The sequence below is a fragment of the Symphalangus syndactylus genome, chromosome 22, assembly GCF_028878055.3.
Source record: "Symphalangus syndactylus isolate Jambi chromosome 22, NHGRI_mSymSyn1-v2.1_pri, whole genome shotgun sequence".
In the NCBI taxonomy this organism is placed as follows: Eukaryota; Metazoa; Chordata; class Mammalia; order Primates; family Hylobatidae; genus Symphalangus; species Symphalangus syndactylus.
Window position 1 is genome coordinate 39,857,309 of NC_072444.2, and position 22,844 is coordinate 39,880,152.

At 47.4% G+C, this 22,844-nt stretch overlaps 2 protein-coding genes across 3 annotated transcripts; one reads left to right on the forward strand and one right to left on the reverse strand.

Moving 5' to 3' along the window:
* Positions 1-1,007: 1,007 nt before the first annotated feature.
* LOC129471894 (tubulin alpha-3 chain) lies at positions 1,008-7,811 on the reverse strand. Its single transcript, XM_055260992.2, has 5 exons — positions 7,716-7,811; positions 5,859-6,081; positions 4,484-4,632; positions 3,192-3,872; positions 1,008-1,390 (listed from the first exon to the last, which is right to left on the reverse strand). The coding sequence occupies exons 1-5, from the start codon at positions 7,716-7,718 to the stop codon at positions 1,094-1,096; spliced, it is 1,353 nt and encodes a 450-aa protein (XP_055116967.1). The 5' UTR covers positions 7,719-7,811; the 3' UTR covers positions 1,008-1,093.
* Positions 6,766-20,175, forward strand: LOC129471909 (serine/threonine-protein kinase MRCK beta-like). Of its 2 annotated transcripts, none has more exons than XM_063631259.1 (5): positions 6,766-7,128; positions 12,031-12,145; positions 13,864-14,001; positions 16,954-17,041; positions 19,126-20,175. In XM_063631259.1, exons 2-5 carry the CDS (start codon positions 12,113-12,115, stop codon positions 19,335-19,337), a joined length of 471 nt encoding a protein of 156 aa, XP_063487329.1. In that variant the 5' UTR covers positions 6,766-7,128; positions 12,031-12,112; the 3' UTR covers positions 19,338-20,175. The 2 variants fall into 2 exon arrangements, with proteins under 2 accessions (XP_063487329.1, XP_055117003.2); XM_055261028.2 differs by lacking the exon at positions 6,766-7,128 and adding an exon at positions 10,495-11,443.
* Positions 20,176-22,844: the final 2,669 nt, after the last annotated feature.

A 22,844-nucleotide genomic window follows, 5' to 3' on the forward strand; every position in this document is an offset into this window, starting at 1 on the left:
ACTGTATTTTTTTGATATTAAGGCACACTTAGAATGAAGTTTCTGTGCCGGGCCTGGTTGTGCCACAGTGAACTAACCAGGTCCCTTCACCATGGGTCAACTTCCTGAACCTGATTTGGGTTCTGAGAAAAGGTGTCTGGATTGCCAGGTCTTTTATAAATAGGCGTCAACAAGCTTCACTGGAAGTGAAATGTGGGAGTTTTTTGTTTTTGTTTTTGTTTTTTTTTTTTTTGAAACGGAGTCTTGCTCTGTCACCCAAGCTGGAGTGCAGTGGTGTGATCTCGGCTCACTACAAGCTCCGCCTCCTGGGTTCACGCCATTCTCCTGCCTCAGCCTCCCAAGTAGCTGGGCCTACAGGTGCCCACCACCATGCCCGGCTAATTTTGTTGTATTTTTAGTAGAGACGGGGTTTCACCGTGTTAGCTAGGATGGTCTCGATCTCCCACCTCATGGGAGGTTTTCTACCAAGACAGTTGGCAATGCTGAGGGACAGGGTGGCTGTATGTGCGCACAGAGGGCAAGCGCTGCCTTCCAGGTTACCATGGAGCACTGGGGTCAGCATGGGTGTGTTGTAACCTTCTGTGGGTCATGAATGCTGTGCGGAACTCGGTTAATACTCTTTCCCTCTCTTAAGATGTCCTGACCTTACACATTTGACCCACAGCTTTAGAGACTTCATGGACAAGCCCCATCCACAGACCTCCAACACTTCTAGTCTCCCTTTTAGCCAGCATGACCCATCAATAAGCCCGAAAAATCACAAATTCAGTTGAAAACCCTGACTCTGCTTTCCTAGAATTTAGGAAATCTGTACATTGAATGCCTGGCTTTGAATAAACACTGTTTTCCCCTGGTCAGGTTACTTCCATGGCAGCTGCTTATGTACGGTCCTGCTGCACCAAACCCCACGCCAGCAGGGTAGGCTGGCACCCCACCGCTGTCCATGCAGGCTCTGGGGTCCCACCGGCTCCTGTAGGCAGAGCTAAGCTGCACGACACACAGAGGTCTTGGTTTTATACAGAACCTTTAATTGCAAACAATTTGAAAGTAGCCATCCTGGGGGTGGCAGGGGAGAACCCACCACACCCTCCCCTCAGTATTCTTCGCCTTCTTCAGCCTCAGCTTCCACGGAATCCACACCCACCTCTTCATAATCCTTCTCTAGAGCTGCTAGGTCCTCGCGGGCCTCAGAGAACTCTCCCTCTTCCATGCCTTCGCCCACGTACCAGTGCACAAAGGCCCGCTTGGCATACATGAGATCGAACTTATGGTCCAGGCGGGCCCAGGCCTCCGCGATGGCCGTGGTGTTGCTCAGCATGCACACGGCCCGCTGCACCTTGGCCAGGTCTCCCCCGGGGACCACTGTGGGGGGCTGGTAGTTAATGCCCACCTGCCGGAGAAGGGAAAGAAAGCAGTCCATGAAGCTTATATCAAACCTAGAAATGGTAGCTACTTTTCCTCAAACAGAAGACACCCTGTAGGTGACAAGGAGAATGCTCAATTCACCTCACAAACGTCACTAAGCCTTTCTCTGCGCCAGGCGGGGTGATAGTTCCAGACGAGGAATAGAGAAGGAACCTTGGAAGTAGCCACCCTGGTGGGATCCCAAGCTACCTAAAGGGCTGTGTCCTAGTACCTGTGACATGTGATAGGTGCCCAGGTGAAGACAGTCTTCCCTCTGAAAATGTATGCTGCTTGTCTTCTTCGTAGATTACAATTAAATTCTATAGCTAAACTTTTTCCACCCAGATAGATAGATTCAGAGTATACAACTCTTCCCCATGCTATCACAAGGAACATCATACCCACTTCTGACCCACAAAACAAGCCACTGTGGATATGCAAAGGTAGCAGAGCATGGGTCAAGAGTCATATGAATGCTGCTACCACAGCAGCAGGAAGTGGTCGAAGTGGTCCATGTGCCTGCCTAAGTAGGGGGTGACATTTCAAGGTGGTAACCAAAGGGGAAGCATTCCAAGTTTCAGAACTCAGGAATAACACGACTTGAGGTCCTGGCAGCAGTGCACAGGGTCAACCAGAGCAGGGATCAGCAAACTTGTTCTATAAATGACCACATCAGGCAAGATGTGGTGGCTCAAGCCTGTGACCCCAGCATTTTGGGAGACTGAGGCGGGCAGATCACATGAGGCCAGGGGTTTGAGACCAGCCTGGCCAACATGGCGAAACCCCATCTCTACTAAAAATACAAATATTAGCTGGGTGCGATGGCTCGTGCCTGTAATCCAGCACTTGGGAGGCTAAGGTGGGTGGATCACCTGAGGCCAGGAGTTCGAGACCAGCCTGGTCAACATGGCAAAATCCCATCTCTACTAAAAATACAAAAATTAGCCAGGCGTGGTGGCAGGTGCCTGTAATCCCAGCTACTTAGGAGGCTGAGGTAGAGAACTGCTTGAACCCGGGAGGTGGAGGTTGCAGTGAATGAAGATCGTGCCACTGCATTCCAACCTGGGCAACACAGCAAGTCTCAAAAAAAAAAAAAAAAAAAAAAAAGAAATCACCCGGGCACGGTGGTGCATGTCTGTGGTCCCAGCTACTTGGGAGGCTGAGGTGAGAGAATCGCTGGAGCCTGGGAGGCAGAGGTTGCAGTGAGCCAAGATCACACTACTACAGCCTGATGGACAAAGCGAGACCCTGTCTCAAAAAATAAATAAATCAATAAAGCTCACCACAGATATATAGTGTGATGACTCAGAAAGAGTTCAAAAGACATCACTGAGCTGGGTGCAGTGGCTCACGACTGTAATCCCAGCACTTTGGGAGGCTGAGGCAGGCAGATCACCTGAGGTCAGGAGTTCAAGACCAAGCTGGCCAACATGGCAAAACCCCGTCTCTACTAAAAATACAAAAATTAGCCGGGCATGGTGGCGGGTACCTGTAATCCCAGCTACCTGGGAGGGTGAGGCCAGAGAATTGCTTGAACCCAGGAGGCAGAGGTTGCAGTTAGCTGAGATCACACCACTGCACTCCAGCCTGGTCGACAGAGCAAGACTGTCTCAAAAAAAAAAAAAAAAAATCACTGAATCAATTATCAACTCTGGTTCACTAATTTATGCCCACATGCCTAGCCCATGGGACAGGGATAGTCTCCCCAAAGGATGCGGGCCTTCAGGGCCATTGTTATTTTGTGCATCTGCTGCTTGCTGAAAGGCCTCCACATCACCCAGTCATACCTTAAATCCAGTCGGGCACCAATCCACAAACTGGATAGTGCGTTTGGTCTTGATGGTGGCGATGGCCGCGTTGACGTCTTTGGGGACCACGTCCCCCCTGTACAACATGCAGCAGGCCATGTACTTGCCATGGCGAGGGTCACACTTGACCATCTGATTGGCTGGCTCGAAGCAGGCATTGGTGATCTCAGCCACAGACAGCTGCTCGTGGTAGGCCTTCTCGGCTGAGATGACTGGGGCATAGGTGGCCAGGGGGAAGTGGATGCGGGGGTACGGCACTAGGTTGGTCTGGAATTCCGTCAAGTCCACATTCAGGGCCCCATCGAATCGCAGGGAGGCCGTGATGGAGGACACGATCTGCCCAATCAGACGATTGAGGTTGGTGTACGTGGGACGTTCGATGTCCAGGTTGCGCCGACATATGTCATAGATGGCTTCATTGTCGACCATGAAGGCACAGTCAGAATGTTCCAGGGTCGTGTGGGTGGTCAGGATGGAGTTGTAGGGCTCCACCACGGCCGTGGAGACCTGGGGGGCTGGGTAAATGGCAAACTCTAGCTTGGACTTCTTGCCGTAATCCACTGAGAGCCGCTCCATGAGCAGAGATGCGAACCCAGAGCCAGTGCCGCCCCCAAAGCTGTGGAAGATGAGGAAGCCCTGCAGTCCTGTGCACAGATCCGCCTGAGAGAAACCAGACAACGTGAGCCAGTGCCCGTGGAAGCCACAACACCAACCACCAACAAGCCAGGGCCACTTCTCTTTGCCTCTAAAGAGTTGATGTGGATTCAAATCATCCATAATAAACACACGGTACACTTTGAAGCAAAGAAAAGCAAAGGTCTACAGACAAATCACCATTGCAGACTCAGTAGGGCTCAAGATGCTGGTCTAAGTTTTTGTTTGTTTGTTTGAGATGGAATCTTGCTCTGTTGCCCAGGCTAGAGTGCAGTGGTGCAATCTCAGCTCACTGCAACCTCCGCCTTCTGGGTTCAAGCAATTCTCCTGCCTCAGCCTCTCAAGTTGCTGGGAGTACAGGTGTGTGCCACCACACCTAGCTAATTTTTGTATTTTTAGTAGACATAGAGTTTCACCATGTAGGCCAGGCTGGTCTCAAACTCCTGACCTCAGGTAATCCACCTGCTTTAGCCTCCCAAAGTGCTGGGATTACACATGTGAGCCACCGCGCCCGGCCAAGATGCTGGTCTAAGTGTTGATAAAATGACTTCCCTTTCACATTCCAAGAACTACCCTCCCATGCAAGACAATGGCCACATGAAACCTTCTCTTCTTACCAGTTTGCGGATCCGGTCCAGGACTAGGTCAACAATCTCCTTGCCGATGGTGTAATGGCCCCTGGCGTAATTATTGGCTGCATCTTCCTTTCCGGTGATCAGCTGCTCCGGGTGGAAGAGCTGCCTGTAGGTCCCTGTGCGCACTTCATCTACAAAAGAGACAGTGTGTGCTGTGAATTTTTAAGGCCTGTACTCACCAAGATGGACACATTCCAGGACTGTTCACTTCTACAGAGTACATGCTGTTCAAAGTACATGACCTACATGTCATAGGTCAACAGTGGCAGTGTCTGCTAGAAAATGTCTCTGTGTGATAACCAAACTGCAGATGCAATTTATGACTCTACGAAGTTAAACTCAGCTTGTGGTATAAATGTCAGCAGGACCAGTTCCCAGTGAAAGGAAATAAGCTCTTGCACTCCTACGCAGGTACACAATTCTTTTCTACATGTAGCTACATCAAAGGCTGTAAGTTAAAAACTCTTACAACCTGGGCAGTCACCAGGTCAGTGTGACTTCTGCAGGGCAGTCCCATCAGGGCACCCTGGATGACCTGGGTCCCACAGGCTTTCAGGTGATGCTGTCATCTCCTGGGGGGGCCACTGAAAGGTGCTGCCTCTTTGTAGCTCTCCTTAGAAACTACCTCAGGCTGCTAATCTGAAGGAAGCAAATGACTGTTCTGTACTTACCTTCTATGCCTAAGATGCAGGTCGAGACTCTCATGCACCAGCATAAGAGAGTGCACAGCATTCAGGAGGAAACCAATGCCACTGCACAGTGCAGGCAGGGCCACCTGAGCAGGGCTGAGGCAGCCACGAGGGAATCTCTTCACCAGCCCATCTTTTTTTTTTTTTTTTTTTTTTGAGACGGAGTCTTGCTCTGTCACCCAGGCTGGAGTGCAGTGGCACAATCTCGGCTCACTGCAAGCTCCGCCTCCCGGGTTCACGCCATTCTCCTGCCTCAGCCTCTCCGAGTAGCTGGGACTACAGGCGCCCGGCACCACGCCCGGCTAATTTTTTGTATTTTTAGTAGAGACGGGGTTTCACCATGGTCTCAATCTCCTGACCTCGTGATCCGCCCGCCTCGGCCTCCCAAAGTGCTGGGATTATAAGCGTGAGCCACCGCGCCCGACCTACACCAGCCCATCTTACTGCTGGCAAAGCAGCTTTTCCCTGTAGGTCAGGTTTTCCTAAATTAGGAGCCGAGTCTCACAGACACTTTCATCACAAACCTTTCAGTTTCCCTCCTAACAATGCCATGGGCATATGCCTGTCTATCCCATCCTTTCAGCAGGATTCAAAGGAGCCCACACGAGGCTTTACCAATCCTCTCCCACCCTCTCAGGAAAGCTGCCATCCAGTGCCTAGGTACCTACCGACCACAGTGGGCTCCAGGTCCACAAACACTGCTCTGGGCACGTGCTTGCCAGCTCCAGTTTCACTGAAGAACGTGTTGAAGGAGTCGTCCCCGCCACCAATGGTTTTATCACTTGGCATTTGACCATCGGGCTGAATTCCATGTTCAAGGCAGTAGAGTTCCCAGCAGGCATTGCCAATCTGGACACCCGCCTGCCCCACGTGGATAGAGATACACTCGCGCTGTGAACCGGAACATAAATGTGAACCCATTCATTTCAAGGCAACTTGAAACTATATGGCATGCAAAATATTCTAATATTTATATAGTGCTTCAGTATCTGGCGCTTTCACAATTGATATTTCCTAGGAGGGTTAGGTGACTGATCCCTTTATCCCTGTGAAAACTAACTTGCTGTAAACCACACTAGCTACTAAGTTCTAGAGGCAGCCCTAGAACCTGTTTGCCACTACACAAAAATTAGGTTATTTTAAAACTTGGAAGCCATGTAATGTCAATAATCAACCCCACATTATAGCCAGTCACAGTAATTCTCTGAAGAATATATAGCAGTTTTTGATTATGTCCTGATAATCAAATGGCAGGTTGCCCTCTTCATAAAACTACCCTTTCAATTTCTTGTAACCACTCCCTGTCTCTACCCCTTGAAGCCTACGGGTGTAATGGCTCCCAGACGTCATCAGTGCTGGGACACTGCACTGTCCTTTGGTGGTTTCTTTAAACCCTGCCAAGCCGGGTGTGGTGGCTCATTCCTGTCATCCCAGCACTTTGGAAGGCTGAGGCGAGAGGATCGCTTGGGACCAGTTTGAGACCAGCCTGGGTAACATAGTGAGTCCCTGTCCCTACGAAAAATGTACAAATTAGCCAGGTGTGGTGGCACACACCTGTAATAGCAGTTACTTGGAAGGCTGAGGCAGGAGGACTGCTGGAACCCAGGGGTTCAAGGTTGCAGGGAGCCGTGATCCTGCAACTGTGCTCCAGCCTGGGCAACAGAGCATTTGTTGAGTGCTGTCTCAAAAAAAAAAGAAAAGAAAAGAAAAAGAAAGGAAAAAAAGGATAACTGACAAACCACAGCTATTCAGACTTGGGAATCTGTTAACAGGCTGTTTTTTTTTGTTTGTTGTTTTGAGGCAGGGTCTCTGTGGCCCAGGCTGGAGTGCAGTGGTGCCATCACGACTCACTGCAGCCTCAAAGTTCCAGGCTGGGCTGATCCTCCCACCTCAGCCTCCCGAGTAGCTGGAACCACAGACCCGCATCACCATGCCCAGGTAATTTTTGTATTTTTTTGTAGAGACGGGGTTTCGCCATGTTGGTCAGGCTGATCTTGAACTCCAGACATCAGGTGATCCGCCCGCCTCCACCTCCCCAAGGGCTGGGATTCCAGGTGTGAGCCACTGCGCCTTGCCTAACGGTTGCCTTTAGGTGAACGAGGCAAGTTGCAGCAGCGTCTGAGCCTTAATTCCTAATCTGACCAATGTCCACAGCCCCAACCCCCGTCAGCGAAGGCTCCTGGGGCTCCTCAGTCGTTTCCAGTAGCACAAAGACATGTGAAGCGGGAGCAGCGCCCTCCCGTCTTCAAGAGGCGACGCCACTATTTGCTCTCTGGGGGACGGGACACTGTCAATGGTCCCCGTCCACTGAAGGCCGGCAGCTTCATCTAAAACAAAAGCCACAGTCCCTGCCCTGGGACCCGCAGATCCAGGAGACGATCCTGTGTCCTCCGGTCCCGCACTAGACCCTGCGTCCTTCTCTGGCCTCCTCTCAGCGCCCAGGCCCGCAACAACATCCCTCTGTCCACCCGAGGCCAACTTCGTCTGCCTGGGCATCTGCGGGGCGGGAGTGACCCAGGCCTTACCATGACGAATTCTGCTGCTTTAGCCCAATGCTACTTCCAGACCCCAGCCGGCTGCCACAGCTGCTGAGCGCCCAACTGCAACTGCCTGCGCGCGCGCACTGCACGGGATAGGCACGCCGATGCCAGGCCGCCATTGGCTCAGAGTTCCTGGGAGGCGGGCCGAGGGCTGGGCCCCAGTTCTGATTGGCCGTTGCTCAACACGTGTAGTGGGGACGCTCTCTGATTGGATGCAGGATTGGCGGGAAGGCAGCGGGGTCATCAAAGGCTGCGCGGGTGCTGAGGCATTTCCGGGGTGTCTTCTGACCAGGGTGGGAACAGCTACTGCGCTGCCTCTGTGGGTCGCAGAACATTGCCTTGCTCCCAGTGTGCCACTGCCCCCTCCCTGATTGCCCCAGGCCCGCTCCTCTCCCTGCCTAATTCAGATCTTTGCAAACAGGGCCGCGTCTGAGAGGCCTTCTCGCCATCTACCCAAGTCACAGCAGCACCGCAATTATCCCCCTCTTCCCTGTTCCCACCCAGCACCCAGGAAGTGGCAGGATTCAATCACTTTTGTGACCCAAAAGGAGAAAACGGGCCGGGCGCGATGGCAAACGCCTGCAATCCCAGCACGGGCCGAGGCGGGTGGATCACCTGAGGTCAAGAGTTCCCGAGACCAGCCTGGCCAATATGGTGAAAACCCGTCTCTACTAAAAATACAAAAATTACCCGGGCTGGTGGTAGGCACTTGTAATCCCAGCTACACGGGAGGCTGAGGTAGGAGAATTGCTTGAACCTGGGAGACAGTTGTTGCAGTGAGCCAAGATTGGGCCACAGCACACTCCAGCCTGGGCAATAGAGCCAGACTCCGTCTCAAAAAGAAAAAAAAAAAGGAAGAAAGGAGGCAAAATTAACGTAAGTGGAGAGGTTGGGCCAGGCACACCGGCTCATGCCTGTAATTCCGGTGCTTTGGGAGGCCACAGCAGGAGGATTGCTTCAGGTCAGGAGTTCAAGACCAGCCTGGGCAACGTGGTGAGACCCACCTTGCCCGTTTTTTAAAAAAATACAAAAAATAAAATAAAATTAGCAAGGCATGGTAGCGCATGCCTGTAATCCCAGCTACTCAGGAGGCTGAGGCAGGAGAATCCCTTGAACCTGGGAGGCAGAGGTTGCAGTGAGCTGAGATCACGGCACTGCACTCAAGCCCAGGCGACAGAGCAAAACTCCATCTTGAAAAAAAAAAATAGAGTTTATTTGGGCCAAGTTTGAGAAGTGCAACCCTGGAGATGCAAGTTGTCTTAATATATTAGCAGCAGTTGTAAGTGGGTTTTTAAAGGAAAAGAAGAGGCAGTTCCTAAGTTGTTTACCAAGAATTTTGAAATTAGACAGGAAGTCTTGCTGTGTTGTCCAGGCTAGTCTTGAACTCCTGACCTGAAGGGATCCTCCCACCTCGGCTGGCCTAGCCTGAGGAATTTATATTAAAATAACGTAAGCTATTTATTGGGTCAGGCATGGTGGCTCACACCTGTAATCCCAGCACTCTGGGAGGCCAAGGTGGGAGGATCACTTGAGGTCAGGAGTTTGAGACCAGCCTGGCCAACATGATGAAACCCTGTCTCTACTAAAAATACAAAAATTAGCCAGGCATGGTGGTGAGCATCTATAGTCCCAACTACTTGGGAGGCTGAGGTAGGATAATCACTTGAACCTGGGAGGCGGAGTTTGCAGTGAGCCAAGATCATGCCATTGCACTCCAGCCTGGGCAAAAGAGTGAAACTCGGCCGGGCGCGGTGGCTCACGCTTGTAATCCCAGCACTTTGGGAGGCCGAGGCAGGCGGATCACGAGGTCAGGAGATCGAGACCACGGTGAAACCCCGTCTCTACTAAAAATACAAAAAATTAGCCGGGCGTGGTGGCGGGCGCCTGTAGTCCCAGCTACTTGGAGAGGCTGAGGCAGGAGAATGGCGTGAACCCTGGAGGCGGAGCTTGCAGTGAGCCAAGATCACGCCACTGCACTCCAGCCTGGGCGACAGAGCGAGACTCCGTCTAAAAAAAAAAAAAAAAAAGAGTGAAACTTCATCTCAAAAAAAAAAAAAAAAAGAAGGCCGGGCACGGTGGCTCATGCCTATAATCCCAGGACTTTGGGAGGCCAAGGCAGGTGAATCATGAGGTCAGGAGATCGAGACCATCCTGGCTAACACGGTGAAACCCCGTCTCTACTAAAAATACAAAAAATTAGCCAGGCGTGGTGGTGGGTGCCTGTAGTCCCAGCTACTCTGGATGCTGAGACAGGAGGATGGCGTGAACCCGGGAGGTGGAGCTTGCAGTGAGCTGAGATAGCACCACTGCACTCCAGCCTGGGCAACACAGCGAGACTCTGTCTCAAAAAAAAAAAAAAAAGCTATTTATTGTCTCTACATTGTCTACATTGTCTTTCATATCACAAATTCCAGGAACAGGAAGATAATGGGTTGAGCTAGTCAGGAACAAAATGCCTTTAAACAGTCACCCCAGGGCATGAGTACAAGGGGTGTAACTGAAGTCCCTATTCCTGTCTCTCTGGGCCTGATAAATTCTGCACACCTCACATAACTCAAAGTGCTGTGAACACTTTTTCTTTTCTTATTTCTTTAGTGAGAGGGAGTGGGTTTATGGCCAACAGGCAAGGGGAAGGCACACCCCTGTCCCGGGAAGAGCAGAGTGAGGACCCAATACCCATTTTGGAGGAGTTTGGAACAGTCACCTGACTCTTCCTTTTTATTTATTTATTTTTTGACACTGGTTCTCACTATGTTGACCAGGCTGGACTCAAATTCCTGGGCTCAAGCGATCCCCAAGCCTCAGCCTTCCTTGTAGGCTGGGACTACAGGTGTGTGATTCTTCCCAGTTTGATTCTTCCATCCATAAAGATCATCTTAGTGTGTATTCAGGTCTGGGAAAAGCCCTGGAGGAGACATGCTGGCTTACCCCCAGCTCATCACTAGGATGCAGCATCCCATCATGGCATCTCCCTGGAGGGTGGCTAAGCAGGCCCTTAACTTTCCCTCCTGAAAGGAGAGCGGGGGAGAGAGAGGGAGCTCCCCCAGTGGGATGGGACTCACGAGGTCCAGGAGTTGAGACTTCTCTGTGGCCTTTGGGGACCACTGAACAGTGCAATCAGGTCTTCCCTTAGAAAGATGCTTTGGCAAAGGGAGGAGGGGCAGGGACGGAGTTCTGCGGACAGCCAGGAAAATCAGAGGAGGCCACTGGCCCCCTGCCTCTTCTCCCCAGGAGGATGAATCCTTCTGTATTAGCCCCAGGCACCCTAAAAAAATACCACTGACTGAGTGGCTTAAACAACAGGGTTTTATTTTCTCACAGTTCTGGAGGCTAAAAGCCCCAGAGGCCTCTATTCCTGGTTTGCACACAGCCACCTTCTCACCATGTCCTCCCACGGGGAGGTAGCACCCAAGCTCTCTGGTCTCTTATAAGGACACGAATCCTGTTGGATCAGGGCCCACCCTTATGACCTCACTTAACCTTCATCATCTCCTTATAGGCCCTGTCCCCAACTACAGTCACACTGGGGATTAGAGCTTCTGCGTCTAATATTGGCGGGGGGGGGACGCCATTCAGTCCATAGCCCTACCCTTCCTCAGGGCTCCAACTACATGATGCACAGAACTCAGCTGTAGCCCGCATCACACGGTGCTCTTCAGTCCAGCCATGCGTCATTCAGCGGCTGGGATACGTTCTCGACAATGCATCATCAGGTAATTTCGTTGATGTGAGAACATCACAGAGTGAACTTAGACCAACCAAGGTGGTGCAGCCTACCGCACACCTAGGCCACATGGTATAGCATATTGCCCCTTCGCTACAGACCTGTACAGCAAGGATTTGTGTATCTAAAAACAGAAAAGCTACAGGAAAAATATGGTATTATAACTTTATGGGACCACTGTTATATATAGGCTGTCTGTTGTTGACCGAAATATCATTATATGCTACATGACTGCAATATTTATTTTTCTGATTATAAAAGTAACACATATTCCCAGTAGAGAGTGTAGAAGATTAGCAACAAACTATTTATTCTACTGTAAATGACAAAAGAAAAATTGAGCCTTGGATATGCCCATTTTTACTGTAAGTTATGATTCCATAACTGACTTGTAGTAAACAGTGTTTCTGGCCCCTAAGTATTGCTGCCTTGTGTATTTTATTTAGTATACAGCACTAAAAAAAAGAGTCCTGTGAATTATTAAATCATTTCAATAAGTCAGCTAACAACATTTACATATAGTTGCTACACAGAAAGGAACACAAATTATTTCCTCTTTTGCTCATATTCAAACAGGCTTGAGTGACAACTTGAGGACAAGGCGGCGCCTCGACAAGTTTTCACACAGCAGCTACGGGGGCCAGAGAAGCAGCACCGCATGGTGAGGCAGGAGGAGGAGGACCTGCACAAGGTAGGCAGCTCGGTTCTGGGTGAGAAAGGCTTAAGAGGCTTTGCAGAGTTTTGTAAGGTTCAGTTCATACAGATGTTTAAAGACCTCCCTGGGACTCCCGCTCATGGACTGTCCCTGCTGCATGCAGGACACCAGGGCCAAGCCTGGTTCTAGGGCCCCTGCTGTGCCCAGTTGCTACACAGCCCATGTCAGCTAGCTGGGCTTGGCTCCCTGCCATGGGTGCCTTTCAGCATGCTGCCTGCAGCAGGCACCCACTTCACAGTCATCATCTGCCATCTCCAGTTCAACCCCGCAGAGTAAGCAGCAACTCCCCCACCCCTACCCATTCTGAATGAGGAACGATGTCCAGAGGGCACTGTATTATCTGCAGTGACACGCTGCATCTGACATCAGTGACCTCGCCCTTCTCTCTACACCATGCCCCCTGCTCTTAGAAGGGGCATCTTAGTAATGACAGGGAACTGCAAAAGAGGACATATGTTAAAATGTGGCTGATTCCCCCATAACTCCTTTATAAATTTGGTTTTTAGTAAGGTATGTGAACTTTATATTCAAATGCCATTAAGTATGGTAATAACAAAATTAGGTTCTTTTTTCTTTTCTTTTTTTCTTTTTTTTTTTTTTTTTTTTGAGACAGCCTCTCTCTGTCACCAGGCTGCAGCCATGCGATCTCAGCTCACTGCATAGGCTCTGTTTTCTAAAATACATTCATTTATGCACTGAAGTCCTTGGACCTGTAGTTTGTGATCTGTCCTCTAAAATGTGGCACATTTTAAACCCACATTGCTTAAGATCATCTGTGGTATCGTCCCCCTGCACGACTTGTCTGGGAGTGCAGTGTGGGCTGGGCAGTGTCTCATTGCTTGACACATTCACAGTGACTCTGAGCTGGACCCAGAGAGGCCTGCAGAGGCCTTTCCTCCCAATGTGGGAGCCGCCCTGCCAGCTTGCTCCAGGTCTCATCACTTCCAGTCTTAGTCCAGCAAGTGTGACAGTGACTAAACAGCCAGATTGTTGGCCAGATCAGCTGCAGGGAGGCCAGGGTCATCTGTGCAGCAAGTGGTAAGGTTGGGTTGTCAGTGCAGCTGAACTTGTGGTAAGTCCTACTTGTGGCCCTCCATCCAGGGAGTCTTTGATTTAAATCTCTTTCTTCTTAATTTTCTTTTCTTTCTTTTTTAGTTTTTTAAGAGATGAGGTCTCACTATTTTGCCCAGGCGCTGGTCTTGAACTCCTGGGCTCAAGTGATCCTCCCACCTCAGCCTCCCAAAGTGCTGGGATGACAGGCATGAGTGCCTGGCCTGATTTAAATCTTCAGCACTTTGCCTATGTATTTTTTTCTGCGTCTGCTTGTGTTTAAGTAACTAGATTGAGTGCCCAAATGCTTTATTCACCTTTGCAATTGTGTAGAAGACCTCGGGCAGAGGTTGGCGTTACAGAGCCAGCTGTCCTGCTGTAAGCTACTCCGTGCAGTTGCAGGGTCTTTCTTGGTGTGGGGTTGTTGCTCAGCGCCTGAGCCCAGGTTGTCTTCCCATTGAATGTTTGGCTGGGGTGAGGTGAGCACAGGGCTTTTTCCAAGCAGGGGATTTCTCCCATCTGTGGCTTTAATCCGTAACCAGCACTAGCTGTCACTTGTAACTCTTTAATATAGTGTAAGACTAAATGTCCAGCCTTCCAGACCTTTGTTAAGCAAACATAAAACATCTATAATTTTTTTTCAGCAATTGGTTGAAGCTTCAGAGACATTGAAACCCCAAGCCGGAGAACTGAAAGATGCCCATCGGCAGCAAAAGCTGGCCCTGCAGGAGTTCTTGGAGCTCAATGAGCTCATGGCAGAGCTCTACTCCCAGAAGCAGAAGGTGTGGGACAAGAAGGAGGAGATGGAAGTAGCCATGCAGAAAGTTCACACGATGTGGCAGGAGATCTGAAGATCCAAGAAGCTCAGAAAGAGGATGCTGTTTAGTCAGGCGCGGTGGCTCACGCCTGTAATCCCAGCACTTTGTGAAGTTGAGGCGGGCGGATGGCCTGAGGTCAGGAGTTTGAGACCAGCCTGGCCAACATGGTGAAACCCCGTCTCTATTAAAAATGCAAAAATTAACCAGGTGTGGTGGTGGGCGCCTGTAATCCTAGCTACTTGGGAGGCTGAGGCAGGAGAATTGCTTCAACCTGGGAGGCGGAGGTTGCAGTGAGCCAAGATCATGCCACTGCACTCCAGCCTGGGCAACAGAGTGAAACGCTCTCAAAAAAAAAAAAAAAAAAGGAGGAAGCTATTTAGATATTTCAGCGATGGTATTGATTGGACTTTTGTATGACCTTAATAAAACATCTTTGAAAACTTGGGCTGCATTATGTATATTACTTTTAAATCATCTTAAGTTTTATATGAACCCAAGTAAGTTGATCTACCAGGCATTTATTTTGTGCTCATCCCTCAATATCTATTTGTGAAATTATTAAAAGAGGTTCCTATTCCTAAGTTTTTAAAATTCCCTTTTAAGTAAGTAGAGGGTATTTATGCTGAGCTGTGATATGGCCCGGCTTAATTGAATAAGAGCGCCTGCAGTCCATAAAGGGCCAATGGCAGTGGAAAGGCAAATCATAGTCTAGCACGCTTCAAGCCACTTGCTTTAGACCAGTGCTTCTGAAACGTCTTGGCCTAAGCACTCCTTTACACTCTTACAAATTATTGGGGATCCCAAAGAGCTTCTACTTATGTGGATTATAGCTCTCAATATGCACCATGGCAGAAATCAAAACTGAGAATTCTTTCAATACAACAAAAACCCATTACATGTTAACGTAACATTTGTAATGAAAAGTAACTATTTCTTTAAAAATCTAGTGAGAAGAATGGCATTTTTACATTTTTTTTTTTAATTTTAAGATGGAGTCTTGCTCTGTTACCCAGGCTGGAGTGCAGTGGCGCAATCTCCGCTCACTGCAGCCTCTACCTCCTGGGTTCAAGCGATTCTCGTGCCTCAGCCTCTTGAGTAGCTGGGATTACAGACATGTACCACCATACGCGGCTAATTTTTGTATTTTTAGTAGAGACGGGGTTTCACCATGTTGGCCAGGCTGGTCTTGAACTCCCGACCTCAGGTGATCTGCCCTCCTCAGCCTCCCAAAGTGCTGGGATTACAAGCGTGAGCCACCGCACCCAGCCGCATTTTTACATTTTTTAATGTTTCTTTAATATCTGGCTTAATAGAACGTGCTCGGGTTCTCATGTCTGTTTCTGTACTCAATCTGTTTTGATACACTGTTCCGGATGAAGTACATGAAGAACTCCTGGTTCCCACAGATAGCTAATTAATTATTAAAAGAGGTTCCTGTGGTACTAAGTTTTAAAAATTCCCTTTTCAGTAAGTAGAGGGTATTTATTCTCTGACAATGTCTCAGGATCCCAAGGTTCTCAGCCCACAATTTGAGAACTGCTGCCCTAGGTATTCTGAATGTTCTGCTGTTGATGAGTGACATGTTTTAAGCAATGCTTACTTTAAAATTTGATTAAAGGCCAGGGGCAGTGGCTCACACTTCTAATCCTAGCTCTTTGGGAGGCCAAGGTGGGCCGATCGATTGAGCTCAGGAATTCAAGACCAGTCTGGGCAACATAGTGAAACCCCATCTCTACCAAAAACACAAAAAATTAGCTGGGTGTGGTGGCATGCACATCTAGTATGAAGTACTCAGGAGGCTTAGTGGGAGGGTCACTTGAGCCTGGGAGGTGGAGGTTGCAGTGAGCCGAGATTGTGCCACTGTACTCCAGCCTGGGCGACAGAGTGAGAATCTGTCTCAAAAAAATTCTATTAAAATTTACTTAATGAATCCCACAAATGAGAAGGTCTGAAAGCACATGCTTAAGTTCAGGGCTCTTTGCTGTTTAGCCACAGGATACCTGTTTGTTTTCTTCTTAGTTTATTTGGCAACCTAAATATATTTGTGGTTGCAGCCAGTTACAACTCAAGTTAATGAAACCCCTAACTAAGGATTACCATTCCACATCGGTTGCAGTGATACCTTCCCTGGGATTTGCTCTCAAATGGTTTGTGCGTAGGCAGAGATGAAGCAAGCTCAGCTCAAGTTGCTCACTGTCAGCAGAATACGGTGGCTTGCCTGTAATCCCAGCACTTTGGGAGGCTGAGGTGGGTGGATCACCTGAGGTGGAGTTTGAGATTAGCCTGGCCAACACGGTGAAACCCCATCTCGACTAAAAAAAAATACAAAAACTAGCCGGGCGAGGTGGTGTGTGCCTGTAATCCCAGGTAAACTGGAGGCTGAGGCATAAGAATCACTTGAACCCAGGAGGTGGAGGTTGCAGTGAGCTGAGATCACACACCACTACATTCCAGCCTGGGCGACAGAGCAAGACTCTTGTCTAAAAAAAAAAAAAAAAAAAAAAAAAAAAAAAGGTCCTCTCCTCACTGTCAAAGCTGGGAGCCAGGCACAGGAGGTTCATTACTCTCTCTTCTTCTGTTCTTCTGTGTGTGTTTGAAATTGTCCATTTAAAAAATGAATCAGTGTTCTACAGAAATCAGAAGTACTTGTTTTCACAAGTGAATACCCTTTCTTGAAATCTCATCTCAAAATATCAACTTAAATTCGAATTTAAACTTGTTTTATTACTAACCAACCACTTCAGCTGAGCCCTGCAGTGTATTTCTGAAACTTTAATTTGTGATAAGATTTGATAAAGGGTGAAAAAATACAAAGGTCCTTTAAGGTCTTGTTCTCTTACAAGTCCTTTGGGGAAGATGTAACTGGTAACGCCGTGCTTACTTTGCGTTAATGACAAGTGCGTCTTTGTTTTGTAGCTGGAAGCTCAGCTCAAGGACACTGTTGCTGAGGCCTCAAAGGAGTGCAGACTTCGTGAGCACATCGCGGACTTCAAGCAAACAGAAAGTGAGCCTGAAGCCCTCGAGTTGGTGCTGGATTAGAGTCTTTACCCTTACCCCTGAGACAGAAAGCTCATCCTTGCTGATCCCGGCACGTGGACATTGCCTTCTGTAATGTGCTGGTCCCGGCTGAGCATTACCCAAGGCAGTTCCAGACAAGACAGCGATGTGGAGAGGTGGGGAGGGACCCTGCCTTCGTGATTGTTTTCATTTTGATAGCCAAGTGTATTAGTCCATTCTCGCACTGCTATAAAGAACTACCTGAGGCTGGGCGCGGTGGCCGACGCCTGTAATCTCAGCAGTTTGGGAGACCGAGGCAGGTGGATCACCTGACGTCAGGAGTTTGAGACCAGCCTGGCCAACATGGTGAAACCCCGTCTCTATTAAAAATACAAAAATTAACCAGGCGTGGTGGTGTGTGCCTGTAATCCCAGCTACTTGGGAGGCTGAAGCAGAAGAATTGCTTGAACCCGGGAGATGGAGGTTGCAGTGAGCCGAGATTGCGCTACTGCACTCCAGCCTGGGTGACAGAGCAAGACTCTATTTCAAAAAAAAAAAGAACTACATGAGACTGGGTAATTTATTTAAAAAAAACAGGTTTAATTAGCTTACAGTTCTGCAGGCTGTACAGGCTTCTGTTTCTGGGGAGGCCTCAGGAAACTTAACAATCATAGCGGAAGGGGTAGCAGGCACATATTACGTGGCCAGAGCAGGAGGAAGAGAGACAGCGGGGAGATGCTACACACCTTTAAACAACCAGATCTCATGAGAACTCCTGACCTCAGGTGATCCACCTGGCTCGGCCTCCCAAAGTGCTGGGATTGCAGGCATAAGCCACCATGCCCAACCCTGTATTTTAATTTTCAAATGAAGTAATATATTTGGTCTTTTAAATAGGATGTTTTTATTCAGTTAAAAGATGCTAAATAGGCCAGCCTGGTGGCTCACCCCTGTAATCCCAGCACTCTGGGAGGCCAAGGCAGGTGGATCACCTGAGGTCAGGAGTTTGAGACCAGCCTGGCCAACATGGTGAAACCTTGTCTCTACTAAAAATACAAAAATTAGCCGGGCTTGGTGGTGGGTGCCTGTAGTCCCAGCTACTTGGGAGGCTGAGGCAGGAGAATCACTTGAACCTGGGAGGCAGAGGTTGCAGTGAGCCAAGATTGTGCCACTATACTCCAGCCTGGGCGACAGAGCGAGACTCCAACTCGAACAAAACAAAAAAGAATTAATTACCTGAAATCACCAGGTGTGTCAGTTTTAGATTTAGATTTGAATTGAAATGTCTCTTAAATTAGATATAATTTAAAAATCCATATCATGAACTTAGTTTGGAAAAGTCTCATGACAATTAAACTTTCAAAATCTTCAACTTCCAGTGTTAATAATGCTAGCATACCACAGGATGCCACAGGAGCAAGTTATGTAGTGAAATTTTCTCATCTCAGCTTCGTTCCTTGTGGATAAACTCACATGCCAGAGGGTGTGTGGTCAGGGCTGTGAATTATAGGTGAGGCCAAGTGACCTCCCACTGCTGGTGGTCACTGTGACTTGTCAGACTCCACCTGCTCATGCAGTCACCACGATGCCAAGGGCAGTGGTGCTTGGGTAGGCGGCCAGCTGGGAGCGGAGTGGGGGTCTGTGTAGAGACAGGAGGGGTGATAGGATCCAGGAGTAAGAACCACGGGAATCTCGGGGCCAGACAGAGTGCACCATTTTTTTTTTTGAGACAGAGTCTCACTCTGTTGCCCAGGCTGGAGTGCAGAGGCGCTATCTTGGCTCACTCTACCTCCCAGGTTCAAGTGATTTTCCTTCCTCAGCTTCCCGAGTAGCTAGGACCACAGGCGCGTGCCACCATGCTCAGCTAATTTTTTGTATTTTTAATAGAGACGGGGTTTCACCGTGTTAGCCAGGATGGTCTCCATCTCCTGCCCTTGTGATCCTCCTGCCTCAGCCTCTGAAAGTGCTGGGATTACAGGCGTGAGCCACCGCGCCCGGCCCAGAGTGCACTTTTTAAGTAAAGAACTTGTAAGTAGAGTCTGAATTCTGTGGAATATGTCTTCACCCCACTATTTATTTCTTTGTTATTAGAGACCAGCTCAGCTAGTGAGCAAGAAACACAAGCACTGAAGCTGGAAGCATCCCCATCAATTTCTGTGGCTGCAAGAACAGAACTGCAGGAAGTAAGACAGCGTTGTCCTACCGATGCTCTCATCTGGGGTCTGCCCTCGTGTCCAGGTGACACAGCTGCCCTTGGTGATCAGAAGCCACTCACCTGGTCCCTGCGTGCCAGCTTGCAGTGAGGACATCTGTCCAGGCACGAGAGCCCACCTACCATTTTGAGAATTACTGTCAGTGCCTCAGTTAGATAAGCTAGGCTTCTGCAATCATACTGAAGTTTAACATCCATACAACAAATTGCACAAATCACAAGCATGTAACTTGATGAATTTTTACAAAGTGAATATGCCCCAAAAACCAACACCCAGTTCCAGAAATAGAACATTAGCAGCCCCTCAGAAGCCCTTCAGAAGGCTGCTTTCTCCTTTCCTGACACTAGCATTCCTTGACTTTATTCTGCTTTCTAACACTGTAGGTTAATTTTACTTGTTTTTAAACTTTATGTAAGTGGGATTGTAAATTATATGTTTTGTGCCTGTCTTCTTTTTGCTGCACATTAGAAGTCATCCATATTATTGTATCTGGCAACACTGTTCATTCCCATAACCTATGGTATTTTACTAGATAAATATGCTACACTTTACTTATCCATTGTACTTCTGGTGAATATTTGTGGCATTTCAAAATTTGGGATATTACAAATAATAAAGGAATAAGCATTTTTACATGTCTTTTGGTGGGCATATGCCGGCTTTTTGCACACTTTTTAAAAACTGTTTAATAAACACCCTGTTTTGCAAGAAGTTCACATGCCAATTCATGTAGAGTTGCTTGAGACCGTAACAACTGAATAGAATTTAATTGTATGATGTCTTGTAACATGTTTCCCTGTTGGTCATTTAGTCATGTGGCAGAAACCACTAGTTGTTTGCTAAAATTCATTCTCCCTTTCCTCTATGGTAATGGGCCCTCCACATTTTAAGCTGGGCAGATGGCTGCCCAGAATAAAGGCTACCAATAAAGGCGTGATCATGTTCCTAAGTTCTTAATAACAGGATGTAGTAGAAATATGGCATGGCAGATTCCAAGACCTTTCCTAAAGGGACACACTTTGCTTTCCTATCTCCCTTCCTCATTGCTGCGTATAAACGCATACTGCCATCTTCCACCTTGGGGTTGCAGCTCATACAGTGGCCACAAGCAGAAGGAACCCGGGCCCTGATAAAATCAAGTGTTATATTTACCTTAGACTGCCTATCCAGGTTTTGACAAGAGCTACAATGGTTTTTCTACCACTCATAACTGAAATAAATGATCACATACAAGTTAGTTTCCAATTTTTGATATTGTACACTATATAGCAGTGAACATTGTGCAATATATCTTTTTTTTTTTTTTTTTGTGGAGTTTCGCTCTTGTTGTCCAGGCTGGAGTGCAATGGCACGATCTCAGCTCACCACAACCTCCGCCTCTTGGGTTCAAGCTATTCTCCTGCCTCAGCCTCCCAAGTAGCTTGGATTGCAGGTATGCACCACCACTCCCAGCTAATTTTGTATTTTTAGTAGAGATGGGGTTTCTCCATGTTGGTCAGGCTGGTCTCAAACCCCTGATCTCAGGTGATCTGCCCACCTCAGCCTCCCAAAGTGCTGGGATTACAGGCATAAGCCACTGTGCCCAGCCTATCTTTGATCTTTGTGTATGTCTATTTTGTAGAAAAAAAATTCTACAGGTGGAATTGCTAGGTCAAAAACTAAGAACACTTTTGGCCAGGCACGGTGGCTCACGCCTGTAATCCCAGCACTTTGGGAGGCCGAGGCAGGCAGATCACCTTGAGGTCAGGAGTTCGAGATCAGCCTGGCCAACATGGTGAAACCATCTCTACTAAAAATACAAAAATTAGCCAGGCATGGTGGTGTGCACCTATAATCCCTGCTACTGGGGAGGCTGAGGCAGGAGAATCACTTGAAACCGGGAGGCGGAGGTTGTAGTGAGCCAAGATCGTGCCACTGCACTCCAGCCTGGACAACACAAGTGAAACTCCATCTCAAACAAACAAAAAAACTAAGAACACTTTATAGATACAGCCCAATGTTTGTTCCTCCGAAATTACATTACCACTGACATAAGTCACATTTCTGTCTTAAAGACACTGGGTGTCAAATTGTTAAACCTCTTATATGTAAAAGAGAAACCAACAAAACAAAACAAAAGAACAAATGATCAAACCCTAATTATCTTTTTCACATCTTTGTTGTGGGAAGAAAGTTGAGCAGCTTTTCATTTGAAGAGCCTACTTTTCTTTCTTTTTTTGTGACTTGTCTGTTGAAATGCTTTGCCTACTATTCCATTAAAGAAGCTTTTTATAATGATTTTAATCAAAATTTATAATATAGCTTTTCCCTTAATTTTGTTTTGATTAGCTTTACATTTTTTGATACATAGTAGAGCAAATCTTTTCACATTCTTATCGAATATAAGGTATTCATATATATTTTTCTTCCAAAAGAAATCTGAAGTCAAGCACTGACGTTCCAAAAAAAAAAACAATAATTTGATTAAAATTTTATTAAACATATTTAGTCTGGAGGAGGCTGAGATAATCAACATATAAATAATGCTGGATATTCTCATCTAGTCAGATGATGTCTCTCCATTAATTAACTCTTGTAGTCCAAGTAACATTCTGTAGATTCATCTGCATAGGGAATACTCACTTTTTCTAAGTGTATATCAAGATATTTTAGAGTTTTCAATGTGAATAGAAACTTTTTGCTTGTACAAATTCAATTTGATTCAGTTTGATTCATGAGAATTCTTTTGAGTTTCATTTTATCTTTTTTCTGTCCTCAACTCATTGTTTTTATTAGTTTTTAATTCCATTTTCTGAAAATTAAATCAGTGGCTGTGTAATTGATGTTTAATTCTAGTATGTATATTTTATATTTTCTTGTCATATTGCACTGGGAATAAAACCAGAACAGTACTGAATACTCTCCATGAAAGTAGTCATGCTTTTTCTCTTACCAACAGAAATTCCTTTAGTAATTCATCAAGATGTTTAATGTAGAATTCTTTAAAAAATCAAAACCACAATGAGATACCATGTCACGTCAGTTAGAATAGCGATCATTAAAAAGTCAGAAAACAACAGATGTTGGAGAGGATGTGGAGAAATAGGAACACTTTTACAGTGTTGGTGAGGCTGTAAATTAGTTCAGCCATTGTAGAAGACAGTGTGGCGATTCCTCAAGGATCTAGAACAAGAAATACCATTTGACCCAGCCATCCCATTACTGGGATTATAAGGATTTAAATTTCCAAAGGATTATAAATCATTCTACTATAAGGACACATGCACATGTTTGTTTATTGCAGCATTATTCACAGTAGCAAAGACTTGGAACCAACCCAAATGCCCATCAATGATAGACTGGATAAAGAAAATGTGGCACATATACACCATGGAATACTATGCAGCCATTAAAAAGGATGAGTTCATGTCCTTTACAGTGACATGGATGAAGCTGGAAACCATCATTCTCAGCAAACTAACACAGGAACAGAAAACCAAATACCACATGTTCTCACTCATAAGTGGGAGGTGAACAATGAGAACACATGGACACAGGGAGGGGAACATCACACACTGGGGCCTGTCAGGGGGTGGGGGGCTAGGGGAGGGATAGCAT

Excerpts from the sequence above, each read along its gene's own strand:
- LOC129471894 (XM_055260992.2), bottom strand. Across the intron at positions 4,633-5,858 it reads CCTGGAGCCCACTGTGGTCG|ATGAAGTGCGCACAGGGACC; the intron begins GTAGGTACCTAG and ends TCTCTTTTGTAG. Across the intron at positions 3,873-4,483 it reads TGGACCGGATCCGCAAACTG|GCGGATCTGTGCACAGGACT; the intron begins GTAAGAAGAGAA and ends GGTTTCTCTCAG.
- LOC129471909 (XM_063631259.1), top strand. The coding sequence starts at position 12,113 with ATGGTGAGGCAGGAGGAGGAGGACCTGCACAAG. Across the intron at positions 12,146-13,863 it reads AGGAGGAGGACCTGCACAAG|CAATTGGTTGAAGCTTCAGA; the intron begins GTAGGCAGCTCG and ends ATTTTTTTTCAG. Across the intron at positions 14,002-16,953 it reads TCTACTCCCAGAAGCAGAAG|CTGGAAGCTCAGCTCAAGGA; the intron begins GTGTGGGACAAG and ends TTTGTTTTGTAG.